Below are 18,962 nucleotides of genomic sequence, written 5' to 3'. Positions count from 1 at the left end.
GGCATTAATAAGTATATTCAATGGTCTTGTGCAAAATAACATCACCTTCTAATGGGAATCAAAGTCTGCCATGCAGTTGAGCAGAAGCTGATCTGAGATCTCCCCGCCGTTCTGTTCAAAGTCCTCGAGGCTTTCTAAGTAGTCCTGGTCTTCCTGTCCACTTCCCCACGCATCAGCAGGTTCCTCCTCTGGACACACTCTGCTCAGTGACACCTGCTTTAGTGTCTGGCTGGGTTCAATGTTGCCAGCATCATCCATTAAGTACGCCTGGTCCTCCTCATCCTGTCAGTGAATACAACACACGATTACAGTCTGCTGTATGTTGTGAGGAACACTGCAGGATGTAGACTTTTTGACTTTCTCAGTCATAAAAAATGGCAGAAATAAAATGAATTAACCAGTGTCATGATGTAGCTGACGCAGATCTCCTGTGGCAGCGGGTGACCTGTAACATGAAAATAGTTGAGCTCAGCTTAGGTGTGTCACCATCTGTAATGTATCAAATTAATTATCAAAATATCAGTATCCACTCTTTATATTTTGGGTTAATAGTTGTTAATTTTCAAAAACTCTCAATAAATTAGATTCTTTACAATTCTTCAATTGACAGAAAATATTCAAACTACATATTAGGTTGTTTCTTAAAAACTCTGTAATAAGCACATTTTTTCATATATTACCAAATACCCTTTCAAAGAAATGTCCTAATATGCTGACTTATCATTTTACACAGAAAACTACACATGGGAAATAATTTCTTAATTTCACAACTATGTGTGAAGAAAAATGAATAAGTTCTTACCAACTAAACCAAATCAACAGTTTTTTTCTTTTTTCTCATGATTTGTACCAAACTGCACAACCATCTGTGTAAAATGTAATACAAATTAACCTCTAAAACCGGCAATTTATTCCATGATCCACTTCAGATTTATATCCAAGAAATGAGTATAAAATGAAGAGGCCTGTAAAATAAAGCTTTACTATATTTTTTCTTTGAAATACGGTGACATACTTGAGGATCTGAAGTTCTTGCATTCAGGATCGTGACACTTCTGGTACCAAGCTTCTTCTTTGAGATCCACAACAATCCTGCAGAAGAAGATGAGACCAAGTCAAACAGACGGCGCACGCACACACACACACACACACACACACACACACACACACACACACACACACACACACACACACAGATGATAAACTACACAACATTAAAAAGCATTCATACATAATGTTGTTGCTTTTATGGAAGCGGCCCACATTTTCACACCAGCGGTATTTGACGATGTCGTAGACGAGCAGTTGTTCAGCAGCAAAGTAGTTCCATCGTCTGATGCCTGTTGATGTGAACATAAGAGACACGACTGTCCTGATGTCACTGACACACTTACACACACATCAGTCTTTACATCTTCTGGGGACAAATACTAAATACTTTTTGCAAGGTGTTCTTACACAAAAGGTGTGTGTGATAAATTAAACATCACAATATTTTTGACCTTATAACATGTTTTTGACATACATAACAAGCTGATTTGTACATATGATTTTTCTTAAAGAATCAGTTGTGTATGGGATGATCAAATAAGTAGGAATATCAATTGTTAATTTCTCTCACCTACAGTGATCATATGCTAAAAAAAACATCTGACATTTGACTTTAAAGTAGCTTATAACAGATAAAAACATAAATTCAAGCTATTTCACAATTCTAATGAGGAATCAACACAGATAACCAAGATTTGAGATGATATCTAGTCTCCCATCATGATATTCATACTATATTGGTATAATGCCCAGCTATAACGTGGATGTCGTCTTGTGAAATGCTTTATAATTGACAGATCTTCTACTGGAGGGCATTCTGTATCCGCTCAAGCACTTACTTCCTTGTATGCCGTCCTTTTTAACCACAGTTAACACAAAGTCATCGACTTCTTGGTGAGGAGACGACAGGCAGCCAGAGATTGTGCCTGCCAATACCGGGGGTGGGGGAGGGGTTCATACATGAAAACGATTGAACATATCAAGCTACAAGTATCTATAATATTTATGATCATATGCTGTCTGATTATTATACACACTACAGAGAGCAGTTTCTTTGTTACCTGGATGTATCACTGCTTCCTGCTGGCAATGAGGCCCTGTGCTTTTACTGCCCTTTGTTTGTGGGATGTCCCACGTAAGAATCCTCTGACCTGTGAAGCTGAAAACAGAAATCAGTTTGGTAGAAATGATATTAACAACACACAGAAAAATATTCAGTTGTTATCAACATACCTCACATTACACACTATTGATGCCAAGAATACGCTTTCTTCTGCAGAGACACCCTGCTCAGGTTTGGTAATGAACTTGTTGTCGTCTGCCACAATGAAGGCAGCGTTCTTTCCCACTTTTGATGACTTGTAAAGGCGGAAATTTCTGTTCTTGGTGTAAACTCCTGTGTGTGTAATAATGTTATAATGTTACTGTTATAATTGTAATCCACAGGTTCATACAGGAGGAGAGTATACGTGAAAATGGGCTAAAGGATAGGAATTATGCTATGTAACTGCATTTGTCTAAGGGTAAAAAAAGGAAAAACACCAACTTGAAATTTGTCTTACCCAGATCAACAAAGAGACAATCTTGGCCATCTTTGTTTTTCACCCGAAGGAAGCTGAGGTCTCTCTCTTCCTGTTTACGCTTTTTGGTCTGCGGACTTTCAGCCTCCTCATCTGTCTTTGCTGGTTTCACTTCACAATCAGCATTTGCTCTGTTGTCAGAATATCATTGAGAACAGTTACACATAGTGATGACTGCAGAGTAAATAAGACAATTTTATTTCACAGGATTAAAAAGACAAACCCTGTTTCACTGTTTTGTGCTGTTGAATTAATCCAACTACCACTTTTGGTTATGCTCAAGACTTGCTGAAGAATTGCATGAATAAATGCTCCTAAAAAGGAAAAAAATCAGACCAAATATTAATATATTACATATTAAATAAAATGTAACAGGCTTCTATTCCACATTTAACCTACCAACATGTATGTTGTCTTTGAAAGCCGCATTTGGGAGATTGAAGATAAGATGACGACTGAACTTCTCTTCTGTGCTGGAATCAAGATTGAGGATGTTTTTTGCAGAGCATTCAATCCCATAAATGTCCATCAGCTTTTCACAAACATACTGTCAATGCAAAAACAAAACACAGAAAGGGAGAAAAAAAATTAAGATATGCATGCAGTATAATGGAAGAGAACTACAGACCAAACTCTTAACATGTGGCCAGATGGTCTTTATTTAAATTCAATATGCTAAAAAAAAAAAAGTCTCAATGATAGAATTTGAAAACTAATAAGGAATTTACCCTACAGCTTGGAATAACAAGACAATCTTAACAGTTTTTACATTTTTAATATTTCAAAGCTGTTCATCATTGTGTGAATCAAGCTGCTCTATAAAAACATGATGAGACAGAAACAAATAAAATATATCGACAGTGAAGCTGCAAAAAATGAACAAAACCTGGATAAGTGACGACACCATGTTTTTCCCATCAGCCTCTTTGTTTGACGGCTTGTGGAACTCCAAGTCAAAGTAAAGCTTACAGACAGTGCCCTCTGGTATCACCTCATAGCAGTGCATCAAGGTCTGAGTGTAGGTCCTGAGAATTAAAAACAAGGAATGGATCACTATGACAACACATCATCACATCTATTCATAAATACAATAATAGATGTTCATAATTTTACAAAGTAGTCCGGGGGGTCTTCACCTGTAATAATGCCACAGCTCGGTGTAACTGGTAACCAGGAAGATCCTCTGACCCTGTGGTGACATTTCTTTTTCAAGCGCAAAAACATGAACAGCCTAAAAAATGTTAGAGTACAAGAGTCAGATTTTTTTTTTTAACTCACACAGGTGATAAAAAGAAAATCTAAGGTGCAAACTGAAGAGAGACATCATTTCTGCAGGATTCTCCAAGTTTAGTTTCCTTCACAGTCACATCGACCAACGAAAGAAAGTATGATGGAAAACCATTAAGGACAATGTGGCTGAAAATAATCTATTATTATGTCATTTTTTTTACTAATTCACAAATGTATACAACAATAATTATTGATGATATATTAATTAAAAGCTTATGACATTTACTAAAAATCAACACTTTCCTTTTGCTCACTGTAGCTGGCAGCAGTGACAAAGTTTGCTACAGATCTGACTGAAAATGCCACAAAAAACATTTCAGATTTTTATACATGAACTTTAAGACATTTATAGCTGCAGTGATTAGTCAATGAATGAATAAGTCAACAGACAGATATTTAATCTGCAACAATTATGATGAACAATTTATTGTTATGAGTCATTTTGTAAGAAAAGATACAAAAATGATCTTGTTCCAGCTTCTAAAATGTAATGTAAATAAGTATTTTCTGGTTTCATTGGTCATCTGTGATAGTTAATGAGTATCTTTGGGTTGTGAATTGTTCATCGGGGCAAGACAAGATATTTAAGGTTGACCTTGGGCTTTTGGAAAACAGTGGTTGACATTTTTCACCATTTGTTGATATGTTATAGCCCAAACGACTGATCGATTCACTGAGAAAATGAGATTAATTGAGAATAAAAAATAATCATTAGCTGCAGCCATAAAGACATTTTAATACGTTCCAATTCAGTGCTCCTCAAGACTTTTCAAACCCTACAGATAACATGGGCAGATCAGCGTCAGCAAAGTATTTTTGTACCTCTTTGCAGCTCTGAGCGAAGCTGATAGCCAAACTTTGACGAGGGAAGAGCTTCCAGATGGAGGAAGGCTGACATGGCCACAGTCGAGGTTTGTAGCGTGTGGCCAGAGGATTCTGCTGAAACGACTGAGCCAGCTGCTCAACCTTCTTCAGTCGGTCTCCCCACTTCTTCATCCTCAGGTGCTTACTGACTTCTTCTATTCAAGCCTTTACTGCAGCCACAGCCAAGCTTGTTCATCCTTTGTTCACCTCCTTAGTGAGATAATCAGTAAGTGCAGCGTCCTGGAGCTGGTAGAAATGTCGTTTTCGGGGGCACTTCAGTCCTTCTGTCATCCATTGAACAGTAAAAATCAATAACGTTGATTAATTGATTGATGGGACACAAGTGGGGAGTAGCTAAACTATATTATTGAAGACCCAACTTTTACATACCAACATATGATCAGTATCAGTAAAATATGATTACATTTAATGCATCTTTATAGATTATTAAACATCCCAAAATATTTTCAACTTAATTTTAACATTCACACTTTGTTGACATCAATAATAATTATACAATAATACAATTTAAAGGAGTTAATCTGCATAACGAGTACTTTTACTTTTGATACTGACAATATTTTGAATTCAATTCAATTTCACTCATTAGATGTTCAGTATAATTATACTGCAGAATAGCTACTTGTACTCATCACAATGACTCAGTTTAAGTACATCCTGTATTCAATGTGTTACTTTTCCACTTTGCATCAAAAGAAAAAAGTACTGACTGCAGAGAGGCCTGTCAGTGTTATATTATTACAGATAACTGGATTATTATTGCTGGTGCTAAGAGCATGTTATGTGGATCATCGCAGTGAAGCTACTGTAAACTTTAAATATTGTAACTGTTAGGGTTGAATTTGTTGTAAAAATTTAAATTGCAGTATTTTTTATATTTTCAGTTTATTTATCAGTATGTTTAACCTCAGAATTAACTTAATAAAGCTGTAAAAGACATTCAGTGAATTCGAAAGTAAAGTAAGGTAAGGTCAGGATACTTCTCCCACCAACAGCTAAAACAATATACTGACACTGTGACATTACATTGCTTTACTTCTGAAGTGTAACACTGTAAACAGCAGCACTTGAGCGTCAAAGCCGTATTTATGCGTAAATTAACCTAAATTATCTGACAATGTTTCCGTTTTTGTAATGACGTACGAGTGAAACCTCACCCTTAGTTATTGTTCCATGGTGAAACAGTGCTGTAACGGACGTTAATCTGTGTTAATGTTAAATATTCCGGCTGGAGACTCTGACAGTGGTTACACTCGTCTTGTTTTCTTTTTGGCGCGCCTATCATGTATTTCCGGTGTCATGACCCGCCCTCCTCTGCCTCTGATTGGTTTATCCTGATATTCTCACCCTGGCTCTAACCAATAAAAATCATCCTGCCGAAACCTGTTTAAGAGTAGGATAAGAGAAAACAAGGATAAAAAATGTTAGTGAGGCAAACTTTAATGATTAAATCACTTATATTAAATAAACTAAATGTATAAAGCTCAGAATCACCTTTTCATCCAGAGTGAACAGCAGCAGCCCAGGTGGTCAAATGAAATAATAGCAGAGAACAGTAAAGGATAGGATAGGATATGATAGGATGGGACAGGACAGGACAGGACGAAAATGCTAGTCAAAAGAAAATGAAGAGCCATGGGAACAGAATAGAACGAGGTATGTCTTGTGATTGCAGATTGAGATAGTAGCTTTTTAAAAATAGAGTTTGTCAAAACAAATGTGAGTGTGTGAGTGAGTCTAAAGACTTTATTTTGATTTTCAAAAATTCTTTCAGGACTGTTTTCAGCACTAAGGGATTTGTCAGAGAGTCTCACACCATCTGTGCGTAAAAGTTTGAACATTCATGCGCATAATGTACTTTGCCAGACCTGTCACTGTCTCCAATGCTCCCTGGTTAACAATAAACTGTGTAAATTGTCTCAATTTACAAATTAACCTGGTTATCAGACCTGGTTGTCTTAACTGCAGTGGTGGAAGAAGTATTCAGATCTATTAATTCAGTAAAATAAGCAATGCTACAATTTTAAATAGTTATTAATTCAAATCACTACACCTGTATTAACGCATTCCACACCTATCCAGGGAAAATCAGCACACTCCTACCACTTAATATTCATTTTAAACAGAGAAATCTGTGTTTTTTCAAAGAGGTGAATGAATTGTACATTTTTAACTTCAACAATTTATATGAATAAAGTCATAATGTACTGAAACACTTTTTAAGGGTATCAGTGAGAATAATTAACATATTAGGCATCATACTAAAAGATGTGTCACCTGTATAGTAGTTGATCCACCGTTTGACTCAGTGCTTCTCCACAGGTGGTCCACTAGAAGCCATTTCTTCAGCAGAAGGCCACTTTTACAATAAGGTTGTCCTCTTGGTTTCTTCTTCTTTAGGTATACCACAGCTCATTGTCAACAGATGTTTCCCAGGTGATCAGGTATGCAGTTTCTAGCAGACAGGTTTTGCATCAGGTCAACCTGTATCAAGTCCAAATGCAAATAAAAAATTGCAAACGTCTGCAGTTCTTATGTAGCCCACATCCCGGTTCATGTGACTGTTCTGTTTCCATCACTAATTTACGGATGCACATTCACGCATCTGCATTTAGTGGTGGACAACTCATAAATTATTATTATTATTTTAATTATTATTGCTGCAACAAAAAGTAACATTTTAAAGCCTTTAAAATGTATTTAAACAATGTCATGAATATATCATTTATGTAAGACAGAATTAAACAGAAATGCTGACTGGATTCTGTAATGTCCATGATCTTTTTCAACTTTAGAGTCTAATGTAGGCTATGCCACAATATATAAGTAAATTTGATTATTCGTTTTATAGACTGCTTTTTAAAAAAAGTACTTAATTAATTATAATTAACTGCTGAAAACTCACAAGACTCCATACATTTATTCTCTCATACTGCATTACAGCCTGGCACTCCTTGGACAGGATGGGATGTTGTCCATCAGACACTCCTCCCACACAGAAAAAACAGTTATTCGTAAGAAGAAAAGAATTGTGAGTCAGCATCAGCGTGCTCTACAAGCCCATCCCATCAGGATTATATTGTGCAAGTAGGAAAGGAAGGAAGTGAGGGTCAACTTGTGAAACATAACCTTCCGTGGAAAAATGCTCACATCCGTCTCAAAGGAAAAGCACAGAAAACATAAACACTGAACACTGAACACGGTCATCAGGTATGTATTTATGCAGGAGGAAATGTTATGTATCATCTATTGGGCATTTACTAGACTTTTCTTTAGTAAATGTTTTTTTTACAGCTCTATTCTGCTTTTACATTAAACAATTGTTTTGTGCAATGATGCTATACTGAATGCAATAGAAATAATGGGTTTCAAATAAGTCATCTTGCAGCCTAGTCTAGCTATTAAGTCATGAAATGACAAAAACTTTTGGAATGAGTTGATAACTGCATTTTCTTTGTACTTTTTCATAAAAGTTTCTGCTTGATTTGACTTATACACATAAGTGACAAATAAATGTATTGTATATTTTAAAAATCATATTCAAAATTCATATCATGCACAGTCTGAAAACATGTCTGACTTAGATGAGACTACATTCTGCAAGTGCATTTCCTTTCATGCAGTTGTTGAAAATATCCACTTGATCTGATGACGTCAAACTGCCGAAGCCTCATCTTGACTTCAGATAAACAATGGAAGGCATTTGCACTGAAGCATGCTGTCAAGGGGTGTTTCAATGGCCAGTTTGAGCAGGATTCATTATTATAGCAAGTAAAAACTGTTCCAGTGTAAATATGAATATATCAGTATTGTTTTAAGACAGCCCACGAACCTCCTCTTTAAGTAGAAAACAAAGGAAAACTGCCAGTTTCTGAATGTATCCCAAAAATTACCAGGAAGACAGAAAAACAGAGCATGTGCTTAAACAGGCAATGAAGACAACTAACAGTTTTGCTGGGCGGGACATATATCTCAAAACATCAGCAACAGATTCAAAACAGGCTACGGTAACTCAGTCGCTCTGGCACAAGAAATGACCAAGTATCAGGATCCCTAATGGTGTGCAATTTCCTCCCGCAGGAAGAGTGCTGTGTGAGATAAGCTTTTTCTATCTTCTCACAGTGTCCTGCGGAGAATGATCACACCCCTGCAGTCTGATGTACACAGACTTGATTTCATGATTTGCTTACATATATGAATACTCCTTGTTTAAGGTATGTGCCTCACAACTTCTACAGCATTTGCTTTTCATTTTAATGGTTGAATATTTGTGTTTATGGTCTGAGAGGCCCTGCATGGCAAGGAAGAAAACTGATAAGAGGAGATTGAGGGCTTGTTTAAACAAAGTATTTGCGCAAGAGACCAAGTTATGCCGAAGATTTTATTTCTGAACTTGTATAACGTCATGGAAGTCATTATTCATGGAAGTCATTATTCATGTCTGATCCTGCACTGCTTTTCTTTTAATTCTGTTGCAGTAGTCTGTGCAGATAAGAAGACGAGAAGAGCCGTTTCAAAATGTGGTGCAGAAGAAAAACACTTCTTTCTGTTGTGATTTTCACAGCTCTCTGCTACAAAGTAAGTGTTATTTCTCTTGCAAATAGCCAATCAAAACTTGTTGTGATGTAATTTTAAAAAGGATTAAATGTGTCCAGATCAATGGGTGGGGTGTGGTATGAAGAAAAAAATCCAGTAACTCAAGTGGATGGTTAAAAATACAGAGGCTTTGATGAATGTAAGATAGAAAATTATTAAAAAAAATACACCACTTGCCTTCCTCAGGGTTTTATGTATATAAAAATGCATATTGAATCATAAATCTTCTCTTGAAGCTGTATTTTAAATTCAACACTCAATTAAAGGTGACTGCAGTAAAAATGCTGACCATCGCCCCAGAAGCAGTAGACGACCTGTACAAGGGATGCAACACAAAGGCCTTGGAGATGGTTCAGTCAGGCCTGTTACGACAAGAGCTAAACAGCAGTGAGGGACTCCAGTCAGAGTGGGGCAAGAAGAAATGTTCAAAACAGATCCCTGGAGGAGTACAGGAGCATACTGATGCACTTTTGGTGTTTCAAAACGGAGGCAAACACATAGAAGACTTTAACAATGCAGTGGAAACAATGGGAGGAAATGTTAGCACCTATGAAAACTATTTCCAATTCAAGTCTCTTCACTTCCTGCTCACGGACTCCATGAGGTTGCAGAATCCAGAGGAGTGTAAAGAAATGGGTTTTATCTCGGACGATAAATACGAAGCAAAAATTGACTCAAAGGTGAGATTTGGAAGATTCATCTTAGCTGATACAGACACATCACTGCTTACAGAACCTGACGAGGGAACTTTATTCAGATTTACCACTTGCTTCTTTGTCAACCTGGAAGGCTTTTGCAACGTGGATGAAGATCATGCTGTCATATCTCCAAGTGAAGAGTTCACAGTGGTAGATACAAAAGAACATGATGAATACAATGAGATCATTTTGAAACACTCAAGAATGGCCAGCTCACACAACTGTTACATGTTCTCACGGTAAGGCTTAAATGTTCATAACCAACATGACATTTGCTCATGTTTTGAGGCTCTATACATGTGTGTGATATATGAATGTTGAAAAATAATGTGAAATATGTTTGAAATAGATGCAAAGCTCAGAAAAGTTCTGCCTAGTTACTATAGCGATATGTAAAATTGGTTATTGTTTAAAAACTTCAAGATATTTTAACAGGCTATTACAACTGTAGCTAATACGATACTGATGCCTCGTTCTCTCTCTGTTTCCATCTCTGCAGCTCACCAGCCGACGTCTCCACTAAATGGCTTGTGTTGGTGCTTGTGGTGTTCTCTCTTTATTTCTTTAACTGCTGAGCATCACCACTCATTGTCTTAGAATGCTCTGGGAGTTATCACAACACCACACACTCCTTAGTACGGCTGCAAAATGAACAAGATGCCTTGCTGTGATACTTTTCCCACTGCTGTGTTATTATAGTCTGATGCATAAATATAGTCCTATCACTGTTTTTACCTTCATCACATTTTCTGAATTTTAGACTGAGGGTGTTTTTTGTCTTTATGTATATCTACAGTATATTTTACATTCTCTATCATGTTGAGACTATCTCTCTACTATACACTGCATGCACTGTAAACATGTAGGAATTTACTCAAATCAACTCAAATTTTGTTATTTACTTAAATATGTAAGTTTTATATCAGCTAAAAATGTTTTGTCTACATTTTCAGACCATTTTTGAACTTATAAACTTAAGCTCACTTGACCTGAAGTATTTTGACCTCAAATGATAAGTTTAAAAACACACAGCTGAGAGTCCTCTCAACTTGTTAAGTTTTTAAAGAAACATGATCAGCATATTAGCAGATGTTCCAGCATAAATTGTTTGAGAGTTAAAAACTGTCTAGAGAACTTTTGGATTTAGTTTAAAGAAAGTATACATGATGGAAACCTGCTCGGTGCCTTTAATACACGCTGAGATAAGTCATGGTAGTTTTTTAAAAATGAAAACAATGCAAACATGATGGACAACAAGAGCTTTAAGTAGTTTGTGTTGAATGAAAAACTGACTCTTCAAACTGACAATATTTAAAGAGAGCACAGAGTGACATTTCATCAATGTGACTCAACAATTGTTGATTCAACTTAATACCTGCAATTTATTCAACTGTTCGAAGTAGGTTGAGTTAATTCACATTTTAATAGGTATTTTTTAATTTTAACTTGCTAACTTCTAAGTTGAACCAGTTTTAAATATATTATGATGTATGTACGGAGCTGGAAAGATAGTTTGCTGGGGTTACTCATCAGATCATCATCTCACTATATTTGGGATTTCTGATGACAATTTCAGCTTTTAGATGTATACGTTTTCCTTTTGAAATAAAAACACAAATACAACAGGTTGAACTATCCTTTCATTCATTTAAATGTGTTAATTTCAGGACTAACCAGCAAATAACTTTTCATGTGACAACAACAGTTACAGAGTTCAAACACATGCTGCAACCTAAATGTGTATTAGCAGTGATGCAGTGAAGCTAAGCTTAAATAAACATCATATTAAATGAGTAATGAAGCAAAAAGTTTAATTTTGATTTAGTTTGATAGAAATAATATGCAAGAGGTTTGACCCATAGAAATGAAATTGATCATCTCATGTGACACTAAGATTTTTGATCAGTATGTGAAAAGCTGTTTAAAGTGAAAGTGTACTTTTTAACTTTTGTGTTTGATTAAATATTTTTTATTATCACTCAAAGCACTGAAAGATGACAGCTCACAGAAAGCGGTTCATGGCACACAATCTGAGTTTTTATAGTGTAGCAGCCCTTGGCCTCACGAAAAACAAGGCAGAGTCTCTGAGGGGTGCAGCTTCTTTATTTTATTCAGCACTGTGGAAATAAACATAATCACAGTTTTAGCTTCCTCAAATTATTTAAAAAGTACTCTACATAATAAAAGCAAGGCAAAACACATTGCACTGAATAGGTTTAAATAAAACAAACAAAACAAGAACCCTTCTACATTCACCAGGCTAATTAACAAAATAAACCATGTACAACATAGCTATCAACAGCATCTCATACATATCATTTCACACAGTCAAATACATCATTTACATACCTCGCTCTACTAACCAAGGATGTGAACTTCAGATAGGTATTAACTTCATGGGTAACAGGCAGTTGCTGTGTTTACTACTTGAATCCAATCAGTTCATTAAAGCAGCAACACAATATATTCACTAATAGGGAAGCACAAACAGCTGGTGTGTCTACTGGTGTATGAGAACGCACCAGAACATCCTTTATACACAAACACATACTGTACATATACTCATTATATACAAAAATATATACTTACATATACAGTACCTTAAAAAGTCCCCCAAAAGTCAAATTCAAAATGGCACATGCTTTCTTCAGCTAACTAAAACTACACCAACAAGCACTTGTGAATTCACACTTAAAAAAATAATAAATAAAATGCAGGTAACATCTAAACAGATTAATTTATTAACATCAGTGTCACTATAAAAAAAACATTTAGGGTATTAAAGTTGGGTAGAGTGATATTCATACTGTTGCTGCAGTGATTGTTGATAAGAACCACCCACTGTCTAAATGGTCTGATAGGATTAAAAATACTGTACTTCTACCATGAGTAAAGCATTTCATCAAATCATACAGTACTGTATATTACGCTATGTTATATAATTGCATTCTCATGCAAATGTGACAATAAAATGTCAAAAGCAGCTTAAAAGATATTGTTCACCATACTCAAGAAATATATTTCCTGTGGTATCTAAAAACTGTATTATAATAATCATGGGATGTGTGATAACTGAAAGCTACAGAGAGATTACACTTATAGCTCATATATTATATATAATATATGGTAGTCCATATGAAGCATTGTTGGATTGAGGACCGTTGCCATGTATATTGTAAAATAAAAATATATTAGAATAAATGATACAGTATGTGATAAAAAATATAAAAATAAAAATACAATATTTAAAATTTAAAATTACTTGGTATCAATGAAGTGCTGAAAATGTTCTTTAAAACCCACATATGTATTCATCAGCTCAAACTGAATGAAACTTTTTTAAAGATTTTACAAGGTTGAAACTTTTATTTACAAAATGTACCTATTTTCAAAAAAATGAAAAGCAGGATTTTATGACTAAATACAAATGAAAGTCTAACCATACATTTCATATGAAAAAAGAATTAATCTCAAAAATGATCTATTTAAATTTGAATTTTGATAAAGTGAAACGTTACCCAACTGCAGAGGCAAAAAAGAGACAATGAGCTCAAGTGAACTGTGCAGAACTTGTACTGTGTACATTGTACTCAGATTTAAATAGACCAAACCCATTGAAGTTAATTTAGTATTTCTCAGCACTACAAGTGAACAAAAACTCATTTCAAATGCATTTTCCAACCCAAAAAACTACTATGAAAAAAACTGCACCTACTGTTGACAACTGTCTTTATTAATGGACTCGGAGTTGAACCTTGACCTGTGAGTACTCTTGTCTTTGCTGAGAATGCTGGTGTCAACCCGAGAGAGGGTGCACATGCTGCTCTGGCGATCTGGACGGAGTCTTGTGTTTTTGAGCTCCAGCTCATCGTACGTCGACACTCGGATAAACGGACACCAGCAGAAAACCCGCTTGAAGCCAGCCCGGAACCTGCACCCAAATCATTCACCAACATATCATCCTGCTGTCATGTACATACATGACCTACATGTGTGTGAGGTGGTGTTAGTTGTACCCACCTGCTGTTGAGGCAGCAGTAGATGATGGGGTTGTACATGGTGGAGCTCATGGCCAGCCACAGCACCGACAGGTAGACCTGCTGGATGTACTTCCACTTGCTCAGACGCTTGTTAAGTCCCGTCACAATGAAGTAGACATGATAGGGCAGCCAGCAGAGGGCAAAGGTCACCACTACAATGATCATCATCTTCACCACCTGCGAGAGAAACGAGAAAAATGCAAAAATCCTTCAACAGGTACCTTTTAACATATCACAGTAGGATGAGCACAGGTGTTACGAATAACATAACCAGTGTTATTCAAGTGTCCCAGTAAACCATGACAGGGTGACAGTGAGCCAACATGCACGACACCAGGACCCTGAATCTGAACCAGCTAAATGGGATTCATCATTCATTTTATTACTTACATTACCTACATTGTAACCAGTGGGGGGCTCCTTTTATAGCTCCTGTCAAAAATATTTGTCTCTTTAGCTGGTAAATGCTTAACTTTGTTCAACACCCGGTCAATAACTCAACTTTTTGCTAACAAAATAAATAATGCAGCAGCAAACCAAACTGAAAAAAGCAGTGAGATTGAACAGTGAAGTTGCAGGGCTGAAAACAAAGAGCTGAAAGATGCTAAAAAGCTCAGCAGTTCAGAATTGACGGGGACAAGTGATGAAATTTAAAAATCTAATTTCACTGTGATTTTGAATGGTTGAAGCCATGGCAGCTCTTTTACATGCACATTGTCTCTGAAGTGGAAAGTGTGTTGTCTGTTTCTCTTCAGTCTTCTCCATTCATTGAGTTCAAAGTGGTTGCTATATGAAGTGACGGAAAGGTCAGTGATGACGCATCGGACCCAGCATGTTCCAGGTAGGGCGGATAGAAGCGCCACAGAACTCATCAACATGTTTACAGCACAATGCAGGGCTGTGAGGGGTTAAAAGGAGGCGGCTATTATAGCATCAGCCAAAGCTCATCTGCGAGATGCGAGAGAGATGAAAGCGACTTCCTCTTATCGCCACCCCAGATGGCATCTTGTCAATGTGGTCCTTTGAATCAGGTCTGACATTGTTTTGTAGCTTTGTTTCCTGACATTTATAAATCTCTTTTATCTTCCACAGTTCAATTTTGCCAGCAATCTGAGCCACTGATGATTTTTTTTTTCAATGAAGCTCTTTAAAAGATTGTAAAGAGCGAGCCTGCACCTGTGTCTGTCACTGTCTCTGAATAAGTATAAATCTATTTTCAAGGTACAATTTTGAAATTTGCATTGCTATTTACTTCATTACACTCAGTTTACAAGATAAATATGAGCCTAATTAAGAAGAAACTGATCAGTGGTCAATGACAAAAAAGTTGCTGATACACAGATGAGGAAATACATATATACATACATCCACAGCCTAGCCTTTGTGAAATCTCTCTGAATAATCCAACATGTCAACCTGCAGTATTTGTGATGTTCATCAATACATTGTATTCTTTGCTTTTAATCCAGCAGCTGACTTGATAGATGCTCGTCATGACAACTGTGATGACCTTAATCCCCGTTTAACCCGAGCCTCTGAGTAGCTGCTGCAAACCACTCAGTGCGCTGTTTGGCTGATGATGTCTCTTTCCTCCTCTTCTGGGCTGCAGATGATACTGAAGAAGTAGTCATGTTTGCATGAAGCTACACTGACTGAGTACAGCACGACATCAATGCACTTTGTACTATTTCCTAATTTAAGTTGTTGAGAGTGCAGGTAATAGTTATGTTTTGGGTTTTATGTTGATATTATTTCTTTATTTTATGCAGAAAGGGAGCTGGCTTGAAAATTGAAAAATAATAAGCCTAATTTGTATCACATTCAGCCTACTGAAGTTAGTGTTTTCTATAATATTTCAGCTATGTTCCTTCTTTAATAAACTTGCAACTTCAATGTTAACTTCCCTGTCAGAGGGGAAATTTGTCTTACAGCCAGTTGAAATGTAGAACACACAGTGTGAACATGGTACTTTGTAAGGTCAAATATGTTTGGTGGCACCTTGACAACCTTGCTCGACATCCTCCTCATCAGATATTTCCATGCATGTCATCATGTAATCCATCTACAATTCTGTCATCCTGTTTTTTCATGCTGTATTTCTTTATTTCTTTTGTTATCTGGTATATTCTACACACAACATCTGCTGCATGTCTGTCTTTAAAGACTTTGTTTTTACTGCTCAGACAAAGAATAAAGTACTTTTTTCAGCCTGAATCAGCCCTGTCTCTGCTCTACTATTTCTAACAATGCAGTAAAAGAACTCATTTTTTACCTTCCTCTTAGCCCGGAGTTGTCCATGATACTTATCAGATGAGTCTCCTGGGATTTCCCCTCCCCACAGTGTCACACCTATGATTGTATAAGTGATGCCCATCACCACTAAAGGCAGCACATATACCAGAACTGTCACTATGATATGATACCTGCACAACAAAACACATACAAAACACAAGATTATAGCCAACATTTGTCAGGAGAATACTGATAAAAAACAAGGTTTGTGAGTGTCTGTTGTTAGTTAGTGTGTATCCATGTGTCATGTGTGCACTCACTTAAAGGAGTCATCGGCCATACGGGGCCAGGCCACGTAGCAGAGGGTCCTGTGGGGCAGGGCTCGGGTTGTGGAGAAATAGCAGAGAGGGAAGGCCAGAATCACAGCCAGACTCCAGATACACACAATAATTCCCATTGTGGCTTTCGCTGACAGACGAGGCTTCAGTGGATGGATGATGGCCACGTATCTACAGGTCAGAGGTCACAACATAGTCTTAAACTGTGAATTTGTTAATGGTTAATTCACAAATTACAAAAATAACAGTTTCAGTACACTGGGTTTAGTGCAGTCCTGTCATTACATTCACAGTTGATATGTTGCAGAATAGGTTACTATGACTCACTCACCACGTCAGTGATGCATGTTATTACTTGAGTCACAACACTGTGATGCATATCTGTTTAAAGACAAGTCTAAAGCTGCTTAAGGAAACAATTCAACATGTCTCACAACCTTTAGGCAGTGAAAAGAGAAGCAATAATGCTGCACTTCTGTAGTGATAGTTTGGCAAATATATGTATTAGTGCTCAGGCAAGTATGATGTGAACTTTTCAGTAAAGTTAGTAAAGTGAAATTAATAACTACCAAGAACCAAATAGTTGAAAAAAATTGAGATTAACACACTGAAATCTAAAGCAAAGAAGAACAACCGTGTATGTGCAATTGATTGTGTATATAAGCTGCACAGAAGGTCACAAATCCTGAAATCTAGAGCACTGCAAAAAGATTTAAATTAAATATGGCTTACAATCAAAAATGGTCATAAATGTTTAACTTGTAAATATTAAATAAGGAAAGGTAAACTGACCCAAATGTCTGTTACTTAACCTATAGTGTGAATCTATACTGATCATTTTATGGTGGAAAAAAGATAATTGCAAGAAACAATTATCTCTCAATTCTTATGTGAAACTCAGTGATAAAGCCTTCTAGTATGTAAACTGTGTGATCCCATTTCCCCCCCACACACACAGAGTCTCCACCTGTCCATAGCGATGGCAGTCATGGAGTAGATGCTGGAGAACACCGCAGTCACCGGGAAGAAGTTGTGAAACCTGCAGTACACTTCTCCAAAGTACCACTCTCCGTGAGCCGCGTAGATGAAGTTGATGAGCGTGTTGAAAGCAGCCATCGAAACATCAGAAAAAGCCAAATTGAGCAGGAAATAGTTGGTCACGGTCCTCATCCGCTTGTGAGCCAGAATAATCCAAATCACTATCAAGTTCCCGAAAACAGCCACAGAGAGCACATAGCTGTACGCAACCGACCACAGCGCGATGCGCCACGCCGGCTGCACAAACTGGTTCGTCAGATTTCTGGTAGAGTTGGATCCATCCCGTTCAGAGGCCATTTCTCAAGTATCTACAGTCACATCTGCTTCAGGCCGCTGCTGACAGGCGGCATAAATCACTTTGGCACCTCTGATGCCCAACATACGCGCAAGAGTGTTAACATGTGACCAGTGAGACAGAGAGAGAGAGAGGTACTGTGCAGCCAGTCAGTGTTATCTCTCACAGGGAGAATAAAATAAATTAATAAATAAAGCACAACAGAGATAAGGCTTTTTTTTTTTTTTTTTTTTAATTTCTGGGAAATGTCCTTACCACATAAATCCAACAAAGACCACATGAATAATATCTGCATGGTATTTTGAAGCAAAATCCAACCTTTTTCTGTTTGTTACACAGGTTTATGATTTTTGCTTTGCTTACAACTTTGCTTTATGTGACATGGATCCATTTGGTAGTTTTGTCCAAAGCAATTTACATTAAGTGCATTGAATGTCCTCCTTTAAGCTGATATGTTTTAATGACCCAAACCTAATCAACAGGTGTTTATTCTGCTCACATTTGTTACTCTTATAGTATGATTCAAATATGTTGGTTAAATCTCTGATAAATGTCATTTAATTCAAAAAAGGGTGCATTAGAGCTCTCAGAAGCCTTGGATCAGTCTGAGTGTGATACAGTTAATCCTTAATAGAAGTGCCATCAAAAGCAAAGCTTATAGCTGCAGGATTTTAAGGTCGTGCATTATGCAACTATAAGCTCAGTAAAACAGATCAAGTGTAAGGGCCATAAAGTGATGGAGAAGTCTGTTAGTGTATCTCAGTGTAACATATAAAAAAAATAAACGTTCTACATATAAAATGGATTACAGTTTTTTTTGTCTGTTTTCAGTCTGGTCTTAGTTCTGACAGACATGAGGGTCAGAATTGTGCCAGTTGCGCAGATGATCTGGGATAAAAAGAGAAGTCTGCACAGAGAGA

General features: G+C 36.8%; 3 protein-coding genes across 4 annotated transcripts; 1 reads left to right on the top strand and 2 right to left on the bottom strand.

Moving 5' to 3' along the window:
* Positions 1 to 33: 33 nt before the first annotated feature.
* Positions 34 to 6,014, bottom strand: primpol (primase and polymerase (DNA-directed)). The gene is made up of 14 exons (XM_053334143.1): positions 5,963 to 6,014; positions 4,743 to 5,068; positions 3,767 to 3,861; positions 3,517 to 3,655; positions 3,030 to 3,177; positions 2,864 to 2,944; positions 2,613 to 2,759; positions 2,284 to 2,446; positions 2,112 to 2,209; positions 1,890 to 1,976; positions 1,232 to 1,340; positions 1,016 to 1,092; positions 399 to 445; positions 34 to 282 (listed from the first exon to the last, which is right to left on the bottom strand). Exons 2-14 carry the CDS (start codon positions 4,914 to 4,916, stop codon positions 49 to 51), a joined length of 1,599 nt encoding a protein of 532 aa, XP_053190118.1. The 5' UTR covers positions 4,917 to 5,068; positions 5,963 to 6,014; the 3' UTR covers positions 34 to 48.
* Positions 6,015 to 8,812: 2,798 nt separating this feature from the next.
* On the top strand, positions 8,813 to 11,487 carry si:ch211-145b13.6 (T-cell ecto-ADP-ribosyltransferase 1). Of its 2 annotated transcripts, none has more exons than XM_053334072.1 (4): positions 8,813 to 9,019; positions 9,287 to 9,383; positions 9,668 to 10,338; positions 10,599 to 11,487. In XM_053334072.1, exons 2-4 carry the CDS (start codon positions 9,324 to 9,326, stop codon positions 10,672 to 10,674), a joined length of 807 nt encoding a protein of 268 aa, XP_053190047.1. In that variant the 5' UTR covers positions 8,813 to 9,019; positions 9,287 to 9,323; the 3' UTR covers positions 10,675 to 11,487. The 2 variants fall into 2 exon arrangements, with proteins under 2 accessions (XP_053190047.1, XP_053190054.1); XM_053334079.1 differs by having other exon boundaries at positions 9,284 to 9,383.
* A 2,323-nt stretch (positions 11,488 to 13,810) lies between these two features.
* Positions 13,811 to 18,044, bottom strand: tacr3l (tachykinin receptor 3-like). Its single transcript, XM_053326283.1, has 5 exons — positions 17,677 to 18,044; positions 16,692 to 16,880; positions 16,412 to 16,562; positions 14,120 to 14,316; positions 13,811 to 14,030 (listed from the first exon to the last, which is right to left on the bottom strand). Exons 1-5 carry the CDS (start codon positions 18,042 to 18,044, stop codon positions 13,811 to 13,813), a joined length of 1,125 nt encoding a protein of 374 aa, XP_053182258.1.
* Positions 18,045 to 18,962: the final 918 nt, after the last annotated feature.

The sequence above is a fragment of the Scomber japonicus genome, chromosome 2 (assembly GCF_027409825.1).
Source record: "Scomber japonicus isolate fScoJap1 chromosome 2, fScoJap1.pri, whole genome shotgun sequence".
In the NCBI taxonomy this organism is placed as follows: Eukaryota; Metazoa; Chordata; class Actinopteri; order Scombriformes; family Scombridae; genus Scomber; species Scomber japonicus.
This window is presented reverse-complemented; position numbering and strand designations above follow the sequence as displayed.